The 19518-nt window shown below is 42.9% G+C and overlaps 1 protein-coding gene across 2 annotated transcripts; it reads left to right on the forward strand.

Annotated features, from left to right (window-relative positions):
• Positions 1 to 284: 284 nt before the first annotated feature.
• On the forward strand, positions 285 to 18334 carry LOC136166387 (myosin regulatory light chain 12B). Of its 2 annotated transcripts, XM_065932527.1 has the most exons (5): positions 324 to 412; positions 7252 to 7392; positions 10507 to 10702; positions 16779 to 16940; positions 17800 to 18334. In XM_065932527.1, the coding sequence occupies exons 3-5, from the start codon at positions 10522 to 10524 to the stop codon at positions 17970 to 17972; spliced, it is 516 nt and encodes a 171-aa protein (XP_065788599.1). In that variant the 5' UTR covers positions 324 to 412; positions 7252 to 7392; positions 10507 to 10521; the 3' UTR covers positions 17973 to 18334. The 2 variants fall into 2 exon arrangements, with proteins under 2 accessions (XP_065788598.1, XP_065788599.1); XM_065932526.1 differs by lacking the exon at positions 7252 to 7392 and having other exon boundaries at positions 285 to 412; positions 17800 to 18331.
• Positions 18335 to 19518: the final 1184 nt, after the last annotated feature.

Consider the following 19518-nt stretch of genomic DNA (forward strand, 5'->3'; position numbering starts at 1 on the left):
TGACAACCCTGGGTGGGCGGCGCCCTGCGACCCCCAAACCTAGGGCTCGCGCCGGCCCAGGAATACGGAAGGGCTGCGGGACCTGCTACCGACGGCGGGAGCGGAGGGCGGGCCGCGGGGCCCCGGCCGCGCCGTGCCCGCTCCGGACCTCACGGCCCGCGAGTCACAGCGAAAACCCAGGCCGCGATGGTCGGCTCCAGCCCCGCGCCGGGGCGGACAAGGCGAAGTCGGCCGCGACGGGAGCGAGAACTGCGGCGCAGCCCCCCTCCCGGAGTTGGGTCCGCCGCGCCTTCCGGTGCGACTTCCGGTCCGCCTCCTGAGGCAGGAAGTGCCGGCGCCGCAGCTGTCGCGCCCGTCCCCTCGCTGGTCCTGCGCAGGCAGCCCGGCTTCTTGGTGCTGGTGTCCGGCCGCGGTGAGTGACGCTCGCCCCCGCGCGCGACACCCCTGGGGCCGGCCCGGTGCCCTGCGCCTCCGGCCGCCCGACCCTAGCCCCCGCCCCCGGTGCCGGCGGGCAGGCTGGGCGGGGGCTGTGGGACCTGTCGGTGGGGCGGGGAGGGTCAGGGAGGAGGCCTCGACCGCTGCCGGCCCGAGCCTGGACGTCGAGGGGTCGGGAGGCTCAGGCGTTTGGAAACGGGCTAGGGAGCCGCCCTTTTGGCGGAGGCGGCCGGTCCCCGGCGCTGCGTCACCCGACGGCTTCACACACCTGGTGCCTTGGCGCCCCCCAGCTCCCCGCGGCCGGGTCGGTGGGTGAGGGGGCTCTGTGCCACACACAGGGCTGGGTGCTTTGGGGACACAAGGGGCCAGCTAGTATCTGGTTCTTGCCGGGAGTGCCGGGTTGGCACCGGCAGAATGGAACGATTTCCGTTTTGGCTCTTTCGCAGCATCTGTCATCTTACAAAGATATATTCTATTCCTACCAATGAAGAAGAGGACAAACAGCAAAAATCAGGAAAAGTTTCCTGAAAAAAAGAATCGTGACCTCATTGAAGACCTTGGGCTTAGCCCTGGGAGGGAGAACTTACTATTTATGGCTGGATCTGTGGTAGGCGGTAACAAGACCAAAAGCTCAAAAGGTGGAAATTGTGTCGTGTGAAAAGGAGACGATGGGGAGACCAGCCTGAACGGAACAGAACTGTGATGGATAATAGCTGGGAATGGGTAGATCTGTGGGAATCTTTTCACAGATGTCTTGCAAACTTGACGAGAAATAAAAGATTATGTAAGAGGCTTTAGGGAGTCATTTTGGATTCTTCACTAAGGGAGAGAGATGAAGAAAAGAGTGTTTAGAAGATTAGTTTGGAAACCATGGTTAAAGATGGATTTGTAACTTTCCTTCAGTGAGAGAAGAATCATAGCACTTTAGAATTCAAAAAGAACCTTATAGGTTATCTTTAGTCTTATAATGGAGAAGAGTGAAATCCAGCGAGGTGAGATAATTTGCCCAAGGGTACTTGAGGGGTTCACCTGGACCACCCATTTTCTCTGAGCATTAGATGGACTGACTCTTGGAGCTTATGGTTAAGTACACAGCTTCTTGTTTGTCCAGGCTCTGTTGAATGATACAGCTTCTGTGATGATTGACTTGGTTTGTGGTTTAATTAGACTGAGTTTGGGCAAGATGAATTGCAGCTTCTGAAGGACAGGTCCCCAGGTGAGGGCTGCTGGACTTAGGAGAAATAAAAGGACTGGGAGCCCCTAAGAAAGCTGGTTGTCAGTCTCCCAAGGTTCAAAGACAATGTATTTCTTGAGATGATTTTGGCATCTTCCTTTGTTCTGCACCTGAGCTGTGGTGCTTGTTACCTCCAGCCAGCTCTCCACGTTTTCTTGGTAGAGAATTTCAGCTGCAGGGCATGTTAGGAGCTAGTGGTGTAAGTGCTGGAGGTAGACTTCCTGAGCATGATTTTGCATCTAAGTTCTACTTTTTTCTCCCTATGGCTCCAGACAAATTATGTATTCTCTTTGCCCTAATTTTCTCATCTTGAGAAATGGGGAAAAGAACAGCACCTATGTCAAAGTGGTTCTGAGGATTACATAAGTTAATTTATATGAAATGCTTAGACCAGTGCCTAGCACATATTTAGCACTTTTATTGCTTTTGTTTGTTCCAGGTATGGAACAAGGAGTGACTGGTACATTTTGTTTAGGATCTCTTACCCAGAGTCCAGTGGAGTTTATGGATAGACCTTGGAGAAAGCCATAACTGGGGAGTCAGACCTAGGACCTACCTTACAGAGGATGTATGTGTATGTAATTCTGTCTGTGATTTTGAGGAGGCATATGTATTTGTCCACTTGACTAGTGTTTACTGAGCACCGGCAATGTGTAAGACACTCTACTTAACCCGGCAATCCTTGGTAGATAGGCTAAATGCCATAAAAATGGACATGTAAATGATACGGCAATGGAATATGACTGGGCATTAAGAGTAAAGAAAAGAACCACTGATAAATGCAGCGAGATACATAACAAAAACATTGAGTGAAAGAAATTGGACACATAAAGTATGCACTGTATAATTCCATCTATAAGAAATTCAAAGACAGAACTATTTGTGGTGATAGAAATCTGAGCAATGGTAGCCTAGGGAGTGAGTGATTGATTTGGAGAGAACTTTCTGGAGTCATGTTTGTTACTTGATGGTTGGTTACTTGGGGTGGTGGTTACAAGGTGTACATCATTTTTAAGATCTGTACATTTCACCATATGTAAATTTAACTTTATTGTTTCACAATAAAAAAGTGATAGGGGAGTAGAAACGATAGAAAGTTTACTACCAGTTGGGCTGATCATAAAACCCATAATATAGCAATGACAGCATTATAATGTATGTGATAAATGTTAAAATGCGTATAGCATGGGGAAAACTTCACCGCTGCTAAGAGAAAAACTGTAAAATTGAGTTTGGCTCTAAAATAACAGATACAGTAATTTATGGAACTGATTATATATCTGCCTAAATAGCCAGCATAAAAACAATAATATGTCATTGAGTATGTCAGGTTAATTTTGCAGAGTATTTTAAGTTGATTATATACTCAATTCTCTTGATTATTGCTGTTCACACTTGCTCACATATGCAGTCATTTGATCTTCCCAATTAGCACGAACACTGGTCTTGACTACAGTAATGGCCATGGGAGTTCATGAGATGTTTCTGCAGATGCTGATAGACCTTGGCAAAGATGAGAATTGAATCAGAAATGACCTTAGGTTTTAACCCAAGAACCACTCTACTTTTTTTGCTTTCATCCACTCTCAGACCTCACTCTGTCTGTGCCTCTGCTCACAAATCAGCCTTGAGAGGAAACCTTCTAAACATCCTGTCCCCAGGCATCTCTGCTGTAGCATGGCTAAAACTTGAATTCTCTTTCATCCCTTTGCTCTTGAAACCAACTCCTCCTTCCTCCCCCAGTTACCTCATTTTTGAGTGATACCATTATGCTATCAATTTTTCAACCAGTACTTGAGAAAATCAGTTATTCAAGACGAACTGAAGAAAACTCCAATTAAAAAGCAAAGAACTAGGAAATCAGCATAGTAATCAGCCTGAAGAAAAGGATAGAGGTTGGTGATGGGAATGTTGAGGAAGGAGTGACTCTGTTGTACTTAAGAGAAGAACCCTCTGAACTTGAGAGAAATTGAATAGAAGGAATTAAAGTTTGCTAACCAGGAATAGAAAATTCCCTATCCAGTGCAAACGTAGCTGTGGCCCCTTCATGGTTTTAGAAATTCTTTGGCTATATTTCTGAAATAAAGGCATTGCCCTATTGAATATTGTAGATGCCAAGGAAACACAATGGCTTGATTAGTTTTCTATGGGTATATAAGATTACGCCCAAATTTAGCACCTGAAGAAAACAATACAGAGCTTCTGAGGGTCAGGAATTCCAGGGCAGCTTAGCAGGGTGATTCTGGCTGTCTTGAACTTGGGAGTCCAGCTGTCAGCTGGGTTTGCAGTGGTTTGAAGGAGGATCCACCTCCAAGATGGTGGACTCACCTGGCTGGCAGGTCGATGCTGGCAGTTGGCAGGCGGCCCCAGTTCCCTGCCACATGGACCTCTCAGTGGGGTCGCGTAGTGCCCTCATGAACTGATGCTGGCTTCCCCCACGTAGAGCAGTCTGAGCGAGATCATGGCAGAACCCACAACATCTATTATTACAAGGTCACACCCCTTTATTTTCACAATGTTCCATTGTGTTTGAAGGGTGGCAGAATATGCCACCACAGAATATGCCACTTTGGCCTAAAAATTACCTGGAGCTGAAGGCAACTGAAAAGAGGCAGACACAAGAAAATCTCTTTGCCCTCCCTCAGTTTGCCTGAAGGGCTTCCCAGGTGGCTCAGCGGTAAGGAACCCACCTGCCAGTGCAAGAGACTCAGGAGAAGCAGGTTTGATCCCTAGGTCTGGAAGATCCCCTGGAGAAGAAAATGGCAGCCCACTCCAGTATTCTTGCCTGGAGAATCCCTGGTGTGCTACAGTTCTTGGGGTTGCAAAGGACCTGACCGAAGGACTAAGCATTGGCTTCAGGAAGTTTGCCTAAAGCAGGACACAAATTTACAAAGGTCTTATTTCGCTCTCTACCAGGAAGGACAAAGGATGTTAAAGAGACAACTTTAGACTCTTAGAGGGGAAGGCTGGGACTGAAATCTGCAAGGGAAAACTTGCCCTTGTTTACACTGTGCTTTTCACCTTCATCCCTAGCCTCTCCCCTTCACACACACCTTTGTTCTGACTTTAGCGAAGATGATATTGAAGTCAGAGTTCTAAGCTACCTCTGAGAGTTGCATTTTCCCTGGGTATCTCTCAGGTAAATATGAGATATATACCTTAATAAACTTGTTTGTTTTTCTGTTGTTAGTCTGTTATTACAAAGTGTCAGGCAGAAACTCAGAACCACAGTCAGTGCCTTCTAAGTGGTTAACTCAGTGATTCTCAACCTTCACTCTACGTTGGAATCACCTGGTACATTTTAAAAAGACCAATTCATAGGCTTCACCTACAGACATTCAGTTTCAGTTTGTACCAGACCAGAACCTAGACATCACTTTTTAAAACTTTACAAGGTGATTCTGATGTGCAGCCAAGGTGGAAACCAGAGGCTAACTGCTGTGAGAGCTGTATCTACCTGCCATATGGTAGCATCACGTTGCTGTCTGAGATGCTTCTTAGGAAGCTGACAGATTGCGCCGTGAGCACCTCTCCCAGGCTCCCAATAAAGCCACAGAGGCTGGATGAAGTTCTCAGGCAGTTGCTGCCTGGTAATGATCACAGTGCCCATGTTTTGATTTGCACAGCAGTATTGCAGGTGATTTTGCAGATATTTAGACTGTGATCTAAATAGACACCATAACCACCTGTACCACCAGTATTCCTATATCCCTGCCCTTCTTTAACCTCTGAATACTACATATAACCTTTAGTTCACTCTGTCAGAAATTTACAAAAATAATACAATAAAAATTTTGAAGAGGAAGTGAGACTTGTTTTATTGCTGTTAAGACTTATTCACTACCTTATATGCTATGTTCTAAATGGATATTTTTTGTAATTAAGGATGGAGTTTGGTGGGTTTTACCCATTTGATATTTATAGGTCAAGTAGTAATTTGACAATTGCAGGTAAAGATGTCAAGCCTTTACCTGTCATGTCAAACCAGGACAGGTACTGGTAGGAAATACTGCCATTTGATGAACCCAAACCAGGGCTGCAACACTGCGCAGCTGCAGGGGATGCCATTCGTATTTTATTCCCTTCCCATTCAGCTGTGTACTTCTAATCTGTGCAAATAAATTCCCCAGAAGAGTTGGAATTTGAAAACTCAGTTTCACTGGGAATTATGTTTAGAGGAAAGTAGCTGTTCAGAAGTGTTGGATTATATTGGTGAGTATTGAAAGTTTAAGAAATATTTTGTGATTAAAAGTAATAACTAGAGGGACTTCCCTGGCAGTCCAGTGGTTATGCCTCCCTGCAGTGGAAGTACAGGTTCAATCCCTGGTAGGGCAACTAAGATCCCACAGCCTGTGCTCTGTGGCCAAAAATAAAAACTAGAAGAATTGCATGAAGAATATACAGGTAAATCACCTTGAACAAATGGGGCTGAATTCTGGGTCTGCCACCACGTAACCTTGGGCAAGTTGTTTGACATCTTTGCTATTCAGTTCCTTCATGTATAAAGCGGGCATGTGAAATTTAATTCACTCATGTGCCTAGCACATTGGTCACTCAGCAAATGGGAGTAGCCATAAGTTGAGGAGACCTTTAATTCTCTCTGGTGCTAAGGCATTTGGGACTAGAAAAATAACAAAAACAAGTATATGAGTTGAGAAACTGCATGGTGCACATTCTAGACATTTGGTATTGCTGAAGGAAAAGTAGAAAGCAGAGTGGCTAGAGAAAGGTCATCCTAGAGCAGGGGAAAGTGTGTGTGCTTAAGAATTTGTACTTTGTCCTGTAGGCCTAGGTGGAGGGCCGAAGAGTTCTCAGAAGGGAATGATGTGGTCATTTCATGTCTTACACACCTCTGGCTGGAAGATAAAGAGCAGTTGACAGGCCACCAAGAGGCAAGGAGGTTGGTGTGTTGGCCATAGACATATTCTACACAGGGGTGATGAAGGCCCAGAGTAGGGTGGTGGCAAGAGGAAGATGAGCAAATCTGATATATATTTAAGAGGCTGGGCCTGATTTCTCGGGGAGACGGACAAGTCAGGGATGACTCATGGTTGTCTGGCTTGGCGAGGGAGTAAGCAATAGTGCCATCAACTGACAGGAAAGAAAGTTGAGAAAGGTTATGAGGGGAAGATAATTCAGTTTATAACACATTGATTCCGAGGGTCTGTGGGACTTAAAATGAGTGCCTCACACCAGCACAAATGGCTCTTTGAGTCCACAGCCCAAGGGAAGGGTCCGCCCTGGGAATGCAGCCGTGGGAGTCACAGGTGTCAGAACAGAGCCGATGAGATCATCCAGGCAACGCAGAGTTAATTTAATGAGCTGTGGACCGTGAGAATGCTGGGGAACTTGAATATTTAAGTGAATGGAGGAAAGAGGAGGCTAACAAGAAACTGGAGGAAGACCAGGCATAGAAATAAAACTGAGAGGAGGCCTGAGACACCAAGTCAGACCAGCATCTTACTTCAACCAGGCACCCCAAGCTGATGTTCAGGATTCTCCCTCCTAAGAGTGTGAGGTCTTCAAGGATGGGAACCTGGGGCTCCTGTTCCTTTTGGGACAGTTCATTTCTGCTATTACAGTTCACCAACGCCAAGAGTTGCTGACGCCTGAAGAGAAGAAGGATAAAATGGTGTCAAATACAGCAGAAGGGTCCAAGAAGACTTAGACGGGATTTGCCAAATGGAAAGTGCTTACAGTAGAGAAGAGAAAGCCAGATTGTGGTGAGTGGGAAGTGAGAAAGTGGAGAAAGCCAAGATGTTTATCTCAGTAGTTGAGGAGAAAGAGGAGGGAAGTTTCTTTGGAGGCCAGAGTTCATTTCAGATTGATTGTTTTGCTACAACTTTGCCTTACTTTTCAGCTGATGTTTTATTATCCCTTGATATTTTACATGTGTACTTTTATGGGTACCATATACAAATATAAATGTACACTAGTTTTAAATGAAGTGAAAGTTGCTTGGTCATGTCCAACTCTTTGCAACCCCATGGACTTTACAGTCCATGGATTTCTCCAGGCCAGAATACTGGGATGAGTAGCCTTTCCCTTCTCCAGGGGATCTTCCCAACCCAGGGATCGAATCCAGGTCTCCTGCATTGCTGGAAAATTCTTTACCTTCTGAACCACAAGGGAAGCTCAAGAGTACTGGAGTGGCCAGCCTATCCCTTCTCCAGCAGATCCTACCAACCCAGGAATCAAACCGGGGTCCCCTGCTTCGCAGGTGGATTCTTTACAAGCTGACCTATTAGGGAAGCCCAGTTTTAAAAGAACTACAGAGAAAAAAAGTAACTTTTTTCTTTTTAAAATAACCATGGTATTACTACATTGAGCCATATCTGCTCTGTAACGGGTTTTGACTGGGGGCTCAGACTTGCTCACTATATAATGGCTTTTTTAGCCTTACTGGGTTACCTCTCCCTTCTCAGCATCAGCTTCTTGTACAATTCCAACTAAGCTTCAAAGATGTTTAAATATATTTTTGGGTTAGCTGTAGGGTTAGCATGAAACAATTGTCTGATCTTTTTTTTCATAAAGATTTTTCTCTGGGAGATTTTTCTAAATGACTATTACAAACACAATTTGTTGATACTGAGGGAGAGCACTAATTCTTGCCTTCAGATCTACTGCCTTTTATATCTTTTGAATCTTAAAGAAATAAGAGTCATAGAATTTTTAGCATGAGAAAGAATTTTAATCCCACAGTTTTGGAATGTGAGGAAGAATTAAAGCAGAGTCAAGTGCCTTGCTAGTGGATCACATTCTGTGTCCAACTTGACCTTCAGTATAACTGAGGTCACATACAAGCCAAATTACAGGAAGGGGAAGAATTTAACATTGTTTCAGGCCAAGTGTGCAGGGAGGGGAAGGAGTTGGAATGTCAAGAGTAAGGACTGTAAAGCTGATGTGCTTCAAAACTGCAAATGGACTAAAACAATATGGATTTAAAGTCCAAGTCTGGAAGGCCTAGAGACCCAGGTCCAGAGTTCCTCTGCTCAGCCACTGCCCCCACCAGTCATCTGCTTTTGCACTCTGCGACTTCAGAGCTAGAGAACAGTCCCCAAGGCCCCCGTCATCTCTGACACCAAATTGCAGTTTTGGTTCCCCAAGACGACCAACTCTTCAGATTCAGTAAGCCTCTAGGACTCACTGAGAACTGTGACACCCTTAGTTCTGGTTTATTACAGCAAAAGGAATCAGACTAAAATCAATCAAGGGAAGAGATGTGCAGAGCCCAGAATTCCAAATGCTCAGCTCCCAGTGGTCTCCACGGGCAGTATTGATTGCTGGTAAGATGGGACAGTGTGCATGGACTATTACCTGCCAGAGTATTGTCTACTCTTGCTTGCTAGCTGTAGCTTTTGCTGGGAACCTGTCCCCTAGATACTGTCCTCTGCTCCTAGGCCGATTTCAGTTTCAGAAGTTTGTCTAGAGGCCAGAATGATAACACCTGACCCCAAGACTCCAGATAAACCTGGCAGGACATCCTAAGGACTTAGAGATTACCTCCCAGGAGCTGAGGACCAAGGCCAGACATCTTTTTGGGGCAAAATTAAAATCTTTACAAGGGCCATTAATTTTTTTTTTTTTTAACCTAATGAGGGAGTACCTCTCTCTCAGGGCCATTGTGAACGCTGAATAAAACATTGGATCAAAAATTTTTTCTGAGGCCTTCCCTGGTGGTCCAGTGGCTTAGACTCTGTGCAAACAAGTATTTAAAAAACAATTTTTTTTTCCTGGTGTCCGTGGTAGCTAGTAATGGTAAAGCTGAGATTCAAACTCAGCACTTTTCTAATTCCAAAGCCAATAGTCTATTTGTGTTGTGTTTATTTACATCAATTGAAACTGCAAATAAAAATGGAATAAGAAAATTCCCTGGCAGTCCAGTGGTTAGGACTCTGCACTCTCACTGCCAGGGACCCAAGTTTGATCCCTGTTTGGGGAACTAAGATCCCACAAGCTACATGATGTGGCCAAAAAAAAAAAAAGGAATGAGAAGTGTATTCTATTTGACATATAAATTATTGGTGGTAAAGTATTACAGGCTACCACTAAAACTATATTACAAAGAATTGAGGAGTGTTTGGGAAGATGAGAAAATGGAGAGATTTGAGAATTAGACTACTATTCTAAAAGTTTTGTCTGGGGAAATGGGAAATGAAGATGTAGCTAGAAGGGATACAAGATTAAAGATATGTTTTGATTTTTTTTTTCAATGAGAGCCTTTTGAACATTTACTTATAGTGACTGTACTAGTCTCTTTGCATATATCTCATTTAATTCTCACTTCTGTTAGAGTAGTTATTGTGTTTTGCTCTAAAACAGAATTTAGTGAGCTTCTCTAAATTTTCAAACCGTATTTTGAAACAAACCAAGGCTCAGAGAGGTTATGTAATGTTGGTGGTAAAATGGAGTTAAAAGGTATACCTGCTGCATAGGATTGTTGTGAGGGTTAAATGGGACGGTCCTTGTGAGCTGAGATGTCCACTCTGGAGTCTTCAGCGGAGCCCCCTGTCTTCACAGCAGTGTTCGGCACACAGTAGCACTGGGTAAGTGTGAGCTGTTGCTGCATGCTTCAGGTCTCATTCATGTTTAATAAAAATGAGTTTCATGAAACTTGGGGGAAAGCTGCATCAGTACTTCCCTATTTCTTCAAAACTTCCTTTTTTGTAGATGTTTTTTGTGACATTGGAAATAAAGCTATGTATATAATATAACCCAAATAATCATTCTACACTGAGATATTTTTACTCACTAACTTTAGGTGTCATGAGTCCTTTCCTTTACTTTGTGCTTTATGCCTTCGGTTTTGCTTTATGTTCTTTTCTTTTTAATTCTAGAGTTAAGCCACCACCATGTCGAGCAAAAAGGCAAAGACCAAGACCAAGAAGCGCCCCCAGCGCGCGACCTCCAACGTGTTCGCCATGTTTGACCAGTCCCAGATTCAGGAGTTCAAGGAGGCCTTCAACATGATCGACCAGAACAGGGACGGGTTCATCGACAAGGAAGACTTGCATGACATGCTTGCTTCTCTAGGTAGACTTTTATGTTCTTAATATGCCTGCCTCATCCAACATAAGCATAAATCAGCGTTTTATGAATTAATTTTTGTGTGATATGCAATTATTCATCTCAGAGGCCTGTTGAGAGAATGTTGAGTGGGAGATTCCCTCCTGAGGCGGGGCCAGTCACAAGAGGATACGCCTGCAGGGGTGCGGGCCTGGCAGCCTCTGTGACTAGGCAGGTTCCATTCCTGTAGCTAAATATGATAAGTCCACTAGGTGAAAAACTGGGGAGTGGCTAGGTGGCAAAATACCAGAATCTTAAACAAAAGTGGCTAACAATACAGTGTACTAAGTAGTAAACGGAGAAGGCGATGGCACCCCACTCCAGTACTCTTGCCTGGAAAATCTCATGGATGGAGGAGCCTGGTGGGCTGCAGTCCATGGGGTCACTAGGAGTCAGACACGACTGAGTGACTTCACTTTCACTTTTCACTTTCATGCATTGGAGAAGGAAATGGCAACCCACTCCAGTGTTCTTGCCTGGAGAATCCCAGGGATGGCGGAGCCTGGTGGGCTGTCATCTAAGGGGTCGCACAGTCGGACTGAAGCAACTTGGCAGCAGCAGCAGCAGCAGTAGCAGTCTTTTGGGTCTGTTTTTTTAAACCTAGCCAGATGTTTTTGAGATTCAGCTATGTTGTGGCATGATTGGGCAGCTTACTATTTTTTATGCTGAGAAGTACTGTGTTAAAAGATCCACCACGTTGGGCTTCCCTGGTGGTCCAATGGTTAAGAATCCACCTGCCAATGCAGGAGACACATGTTTGATGAGTGGTCTGGGGAGATTCCACATACCATGGAGCAACTAAGCCCGTGCACCACAGCCCCTGAGCCTGTGCTCTAGAGCCTGAGCCACACTACCAAGCCTGCACGCTGCAACTGAAGCCTGTGCATTCTAGAGCCCGTGCTAAGCAACAAGAGAAACCACCGCAATGAAAGCCTGAGCACTACAACTAGAGAGTAGCCCCTGCTTGCTACTAGAAAAAGCCTGCAAGCAGCAAAGAAGACCCAGACCAGCCGAAAAAAATCTTTTTTAATAAAATAAATAAATTTTTAAAAGATACACCATATTTTGCTTATCTGTTCATTAACAAATCAAATTTGCATTGTGTCCAGTTTGGAGCTAGTATGAATAATGTTATCTTGAATTTTAAAATCTATTTTCCTTATATCAGTTCAGTTCAGTTCAGTCACTCAGTCGTGTCCGACTCTGCGACCCCATGAATCGCAGCACGCCAGGCCTCCCTGTCCATCACCAACTCATTTTAGTGTGATAGATAACAGAGCATCAAAACACTGGCCAAAAAGTATTGCTATCTAACACTTATTGCTTCTTTGCCAGGTGGTACTAAAAATTGCTTTATACATATTAACTTTTTTCCTGACAACAGTCTACAAAGTAGGTACTATTATTATAATACCTTTTCACTGATAAGGAAAAACCAGGTACAGAGAAGTTCAGTAAGTTCTCTGGGCACACAACTGAAATGTGTTAAAGCTAGGATTCAAATTCAGATAATCCAGATCCAGAGTTCATATGTCAGCCAGCACACAATAGTCTCTTATGATCAAAACAATTTTGACAAATTCTATAACTTCCTCAAATTTTTAATATGCTAGGTACCACTTTTATATTTGAGGCAAGCATATGTCTCCAAGTGTTAATTGTGTTTTGTTTCCTTATTTTCTTTCATACCCTAAGAGACCCCTTGCCTTCCCAAGTCTACACTGAAATTGAAACAAAGATGCAAAAACAAAACAGCGCTGCAGACTTAGTTTCAAATACAAGCTTACAGAGCTAGCTTTTCCAGTCTTGCTCACTAGGTAAGAATGAACCTAGGAAAAAGAAGAGGGGAAAGACAGGGTAGCCACTAGAACAGGAAAGCAAGGACCAACAGAAGGGATGTGGTGATCCTCAACCTGGAATGAACATAGAGTCAGACATAACTGATGCGACTTGGCAGCAACAGCAAGTGGTAGAGGTTGAGAACAGGTTATAAGAACAGAGGTGACAGTAAGAAGTGATCATGATCATCTCAGGGAGGAAGGCCAGGTCTCCTAAAAAAAGGGGGGTGGGGAACACAAGGAAGGGGACTTTCACACTTTAACTTTTTTATAATTACAGAAATGAAAATGTAAAGGTAGGGGATTTATGGATTTTTATACATTATTTGGGCTTTCCCAGTGACCCAATCCACTCGCCAATGCAGGAGACTCTCAAGAGACACGTGCTGAATCCCTGGGTTGGGAAGATCCCCTAGAGTAGGAAATGGCAACCCACTCCAATATTCTTGCCTGGAAGATTCCATGGGCAGAGAAGCCTGGCAGGCTACAGTCCATGGGGTCACAAAGAGTTGGACACGACTGAGCATACATACACACACACACACACACACACACACACATTATTTAACTATAGTTGATTTATAATATTATGTTTCAGGAATACAGCTTCAGATTCTTTTCCATCATAGATTATTATAAGATACTGAATAACATTCCCATGCTGAACAGTAAATCTTGTTACTTATCTGTTTTATATGTAGTGATGTGTATCTATTAATCCCAAATCCCTGATTTATCCCTTCCCCCACTTCCCGTTTGGTTACCATAAGTTGTTTCCCATGTTTGTGAGTCTGTTTCTGTTTTGTTGAAGTTCACTTGTATTATTTTTTTTTTTAAGATTTCGTATATAAGTGATTTGTGATACTTGGTCTTTCTCTGCACCTTACTTACTTCCCTTAGTATGATAATCTGTAGGTCCATCCATGGTGCTGCAAATGGCAATATTTCATTTAAAGAGACAAGATTTAAAGCAAACAGAAACTAACCTCTGTCATTTTGGTTACGTGGGTGTGAGTTTATTCTTCTTTTTGTGATTTTGTTGTTTTGATCTTAAGAAAGGAAGGGAAAGTCCTCCTTGCCATGCCTGAGTTGGCACTGATTTCATGGTTGGTAGAAAGGAGTGTCAAGCCTGAGGGCAGGGGACGCAAGTCAAGCATGGCCCGCAGTTAGGGTCTGTACACGGGCGTATCTAAGTTGGACCGAGAGCCAGAAACGGCTGTTCCAGGGCCAGGGACAACGGGAGGAAGAGTGTTACTTCTTTTCCTTTTAGTAACCACATGATCTCATTCCCCTATTTTACTTTTACTTTTATTCTCCTAACATTGTTTTGAAAATATTTTAAAATTTGTTTTTAATTGGAATATAATTGCTTACAGTGTTGTGTTGGTTTTTGCCTTACAACAATGTGAATCAGCCATAAGTATACATATGGCCCTTCCCTTGAAAATTTTTAAGCTAATATAAAGTTGGAGGAACAGTATAATGAACACACTTCCATCCTTTACGCAGATTCAGTGGTTGTTAACATTTTGAAACATTCCTCTTAGAGTGAGAGTGTTACCGAACGGGGTCCGGCTTCTACGCCCAGAGGCCAACAGAAGCCAATAAACAGGCCAGGTTGGTGGGAAGGAAAGTTTGCTTTATTTCAGACGCCACCAGCTGGGAAGGGAGGGCAAACATCTGTCCAAAGGTGAACTCCCCACCCCTCCACTGGCCATCAGTGGGGCAAGAGCTTTTATAGACAGAAGGAGAGGGCTACATGTAGAAACAGCACAGTCAGCCCTGACAGTCATCTTCAAATTGGTCATTGATGGTCTGACCAGAGTCATCTTGGTCGTTTTAAGTACAGTTACTCTTTAGTTCTGGGATTAATTTGATTCTGTTTCTTTGAGGCCAGTTCTCAGAATTGTGGCAACTTAAGTTGTGGGTGGTGTCTGGTCATAGTCTGGTTAACTTCTTCACCCTGGTGTTTTAGTATCTATAAGACGGCTCCCACAATGTGACTCAGAATATTATCTATAGCCCCTGAGAAAGAACTGAAAGTTCTTGATTGTGCTTGATGACTACATTATTATTATTTGGTCTCCTTCGACTGTTTTCCTTTGCTTCTGAATTTCTCATTTCTCTGATTAAATATATTCTCTGACTAAATTTATTCCACAGACAAAAGGCAGGCAGAGGACATGGTGGAGGGCAAGTTCTGTTTCAAGAGTAAAGATAGGATCTGACTTGTTGACTTGCAGGTGGGGTGGATCCCAGTGTTTTCCACACTCTGAATCATTAACTGTATTTCAGATCACTATCGAAGAAGCCCACCAAGGAAAATTATGGGTCTTAGTTGTATTACAGAGGTTGAACACTCAGCCTGTTCCCTCCTAGTAGATGTTCAGTTAGCTTTTGTTGGGTGAAAGAGTTGTGGTACAATAAGAGGCTGACTTTGAGGACTTCCATTTGGGGAACCCCATACCTTTTAAATCAAATTATATTAGACTCCTTGAATGGGTCCATAGGTGTCTAGCCTAAGCCAGTTCATTTTAAATCCCTGTGTCTTCTTTGTACCCATGTACTCTTCACACCTTTGGGTTACACTTTTTATCCCCCAAAAATTGCTGCAAGAGAATTGGGTTAGGCCTGAAGGTAGAAAAGTAGTGGTTTTGTTTTTTTTTAAACCACTTTCACTTATTTAAAGAATTTTGAGATTAATTTTGGGCTGATTTTGTATTGGTATGTTGAATAGGTGTACTGAATGACGACTGCAATGCAATAAGATGGATGTCAACCTGGCTCTTAAATTCCACTCAGATTCCCAGGAGTAAAACTTACATATGAACCTTGATTCTAGCATGGATAGCATTAGAGCTTAGTTGGGTGTAACAGAGACTTACTGATGTATATGTTCTTTTCATGGAAAATCGTACAAACTTAATGCTGGAAGGGAAATCTTCTGGAGTTTAACTAGTCAAGTCGTTTTACAGACAGAAAGTAAATCCTGAACAGGTGCCACCTTCCTCCTGGGCACGCAGTCAGGGGCAGAACTGGGGTTCAAACCCACTGCTCCAGACGCTTCCTTCAGGGCTACTTTTCCCACACCATGTGGACCTCACAAGCGCTGAGACCGGGGAAGCTCTTTGTTAACTCCCACCAAATGAGGCCATTCCAGGGGAATTTCTTCCAACTTCCAGCGGAAGGTCAGGGGAGTTCCCTCCCACTGTACCGGAACAGGGAGACGTGTTCACGGTTGGAACTGAGGTTAAGATTTCCCGTCATGAACAATGCTAAACAAGACTGCATTTCAACACCAGTAATGGCATCTGGGGATGTGTCTGACAACCAAAAAAAAATGTAATGTAACACTGTTTAAAATGAGCTCCCAGTTCTAAACCAATCTAATGGTTTTAGCTTAAATGACTAACTTATAAATAAATTGTTTGAAGCATACCAATTATGGCTATGTGTACCACAGTTAGAAATGTGAATAGATTTTTTTAAATAACCAATATTGAAATGTCCTGATGGGTCTTTAATGTTATCAACATTCAGAATGTGCTAATGTGGCATTGCCTGTTTCATAGTTCATGTGTTTGTTTTGTTTCATTTTGAATGAAAAATAGTGAAGGAGAAGGAAATGGCAACCCACTCCAGCATTCTTGCCTGGAGAATCCCATGAACAGAGGAGCCTGGTGGGCTACAGTCCATGGGGTCACAAGAGTCAGACATGACTTAGCAACTAAACCACAGTGAAGGAAAAGTTGCAGAAAGTATCAGTGAATGGACAATCTAAGCCCAGAATGCATTTTTTAAATGGTGTATCTAAGATTTTTTATGTTATGGGCTACCCTGGTGGCTCAGTGATAAAGAATTACCCTGCCAGTGCAGGAGATACAGGTTCGATCTCTGGTTCGGGAAGATCCCCTAGAGAAGGAAATGGCAATCCACTCCAGTATTTTGCCTGGAGAATCCCACAGACAGAGGAACCTGGCAAGCTGCAGTCCACTGGGTCGAAAAAGAGTTGGACAAGACTTAGTGACTAAACAACAAACAGCAACAGCAATGTAAGTTAACTGAAAAATTAACTGAAAGACTAGTTTTATGTAATGGTGGTGTAACTTTAAAAAAAATACATTGTGGAACATAACAGTAACAGAATAGTTATTTATTGAAATGAGTTCTTTGTCCTTAAATGGGAAAAATGTCAAATTTTACAGGGAAGAACCCAACTGACGCGTACCTGGAAGCCATGATGAACGAGGCTCCAGGGCCCATCAACTTCACCATGTTCCTCACCATGTTTGGGGAGAAGCTGAATGGCACAGACCCAGAAGATGTCATCAGAAATGCTTTTGCTTGCTTTGATGAAGAAGCGACTGGTGAGCACTCTTTGTTAGGCCCGGCCTCATTCCAGACTGTGTAAAATGGTTTTTAGGAAATGAGAAAGATTAGTAAAATAAATTTTTTTAAATGAATAAAGGGAACCATCACTTACAGTAGGACAGTGGACTGAGAAGGGCCAGAACACAGGTGTGGAGGGCATACAGCTACAGCGTGTGGCGTTAGCCTTTGAGTTTGGTTCTGAGCATCCAGGAAAGCCAGAAGAATTGGCTGTTAAATAGCATTTCTTAGACACTGAAAACTACATCTTCAGGAGACTTTAAATCTCACCAAAATATGTGGTTCACTAACTTGAACGATTAAAACCTCAGGTTTTTTTCCCCCTTATTATTTAAAACTGAAAAAAGCCTGATTGTTCCATTTTCTTACTCCTTTAATTTTCCCCTTTGCTTCTGCGTTAATCCTCTGCTCAGCCACTCACTTCTCCTCAGATACACCTTGCATCCTCCTTCCTGCCTCCCCATCTCAACCTTTTAAAACTGCACCATCCTTCATTTGGTCTTAGAAACATATTGCCCTTCTATCCTATATCTGTCATATGTGTGTGTGTGTGTGTGTGTATAAAATACAAGGGTTTTTTCCCTCCTCTGGAAAATACTTGCTTCAAATTAATTTTTTAAGCATATGAGCTACTAACTGAGCTTTTAAAATGATTTAATATTAATAAAGAACTCTAAAGGCAATAGGAAAACATAATGATATGGTTACATATTGCTTTATTTTTGTTCATGTAAATGTGTATGTTATGAAATATCTTGTAAGATTGACCAGTGTGAGAACCAGATCATTAGAATGCTGGGCATTGTTCACAACTCCCTTTTCTCTGCTGCCTTCCAGGCACCATTCAGGAGGATTACCTGAGAGAACTGCTGACCACAATGGGAGACCGGTTTACAGATGAGGAAGTGGACGAGCTATACAGAGAAGCACCTATTGACAAAAAGGGCAATTTCAATTACATCGAGTTCACTCGAATCCTTAAGCATGGAGCAAAAGACAAAGATGACTGAAAGAACTTGAGCTAAAACTTTCCAATTACTTTGTCTTACTCTATATTGTTTCCTAGACATTACCCCCTCCCCACCATAGACCTGTTGCATGCAACTTTGATTCACAGCTTTGCCTCTTTTTTTGGGTGTATTTATTCTAGACCTTCCTGCCACTTAGCACTTGTATAATCAGACTGCAAATGGGGATGAAGTTGTAAATTGTATTGAAAAAAGAGATTGCAAATAAAAATCAACAAATGTGAAAGCCCAGGAAAATATATCCGGTATTTCTGATTTTGCTGGATTTTTACATTTTTATATAATAAAAATGCTATTTTGAAATAAAGATCATGCCGACTCAAATGGAATATAATGGAAAGTTAAATACCTAGTAGTTGGGGGTAGTCCTTTTTTTAGATTTTCAACTTCATACAATTCAGATTTCACAGGAAACCTGATTTTTCACATACATCGGACAGTATTTTTAATGTAAATTAACATCACTATACAGTAAAACCTAGTTATACCTTAGTTTCTTTCATGCTTCTGGTCAGATGTTTAAATTATTGAATGATAAATACAGAATGGAACCAAGAATACATTGATTGTTTTATTGATCCAGGTCTAGGAATACAAGGTAAAATCTGATGAATAGTTACATTGTGTAAAGCATTGTATGTAGGCAGTTTTCATTGAATCCTCCCAGCAACCTTGTGGGATAGATTTCGGTTATTTCAAGAGGAAAAAATGAGTTCTGGGGAATCGAGTGATTGATCTGAGTCTCTGCCAAACCTGGGATTCCAGGTCAGGACGCCCTCTCCAGAACACAGATGAAGAGACCACCGTGCTATCTCTGAGAAGCCTCGAATGCCTAAAAGGTCATGACATTTTCATTACATTCTAATATAATTTTATAGTCATTATTGAGATTTAAAATAATTTGAGGGACATTGTGGGAACAGAATTCAGAAAATTATATGCCAGGTAAAAAAATAGAAGACCAAAGACTATATGCCGACAAAGGTCTGTCTAGTCAAAGCTTTTTTTGACAAGATGGTTTTTCTAGTAATCATGATGGATGTGAGAGTTAGACCATAAAGAAGGCTGAGCGCTGAAGAGTTGATGCTTTCAAACTGTGATGCTAGAGAAGACTCTAGCGAGTCACTTGGACAGCAAGAAGATCAAATCAGTCAACCCTAAAGGAAATCACCCCTGAATATTCACAGGAAAGACTGATGCTGAAGCTGAAACTCCAGTACTTTGGCCACCTGATGCAAAGAACTGACTCATTAGGAAAGACCCTGATGCTGGGAAAGATTGAAGGCAGGAAGAGAAGGGGATGACAGTGGATGAGATTGTTGGATGGCATCATCACGAATGGACATGGGTTTGAGCAAACTCTGGGAGATGGTGAGGGACAAGGAAGCCTGGTGTGCTGCAGTCCATGGGGTCACAAAGAGTCGGACATGACTTAGGACTGAGCAACAACAAAAGATTATAAGCAATATAACTGAAGGAGGTTCACACAGTGTAGAGTGTAAATTGCATGGAAGGTCTGAAAACCAGA

This window comes from Muntiacus reevesi, chromosome 4 (genome assembly GCF_963930625.1).
Source record: "Muntiacus reevesi chromosome 4, mMunRee1.1, whole genome shotgun sequence".
Classification (NCBI taxonomy): domain Eukaryota; kingdom Metazoa; phylum Chordata; class Mammalia; order Artiodactyla; family Cervidae; genus Muntiacus; species Muntiacus reevesi.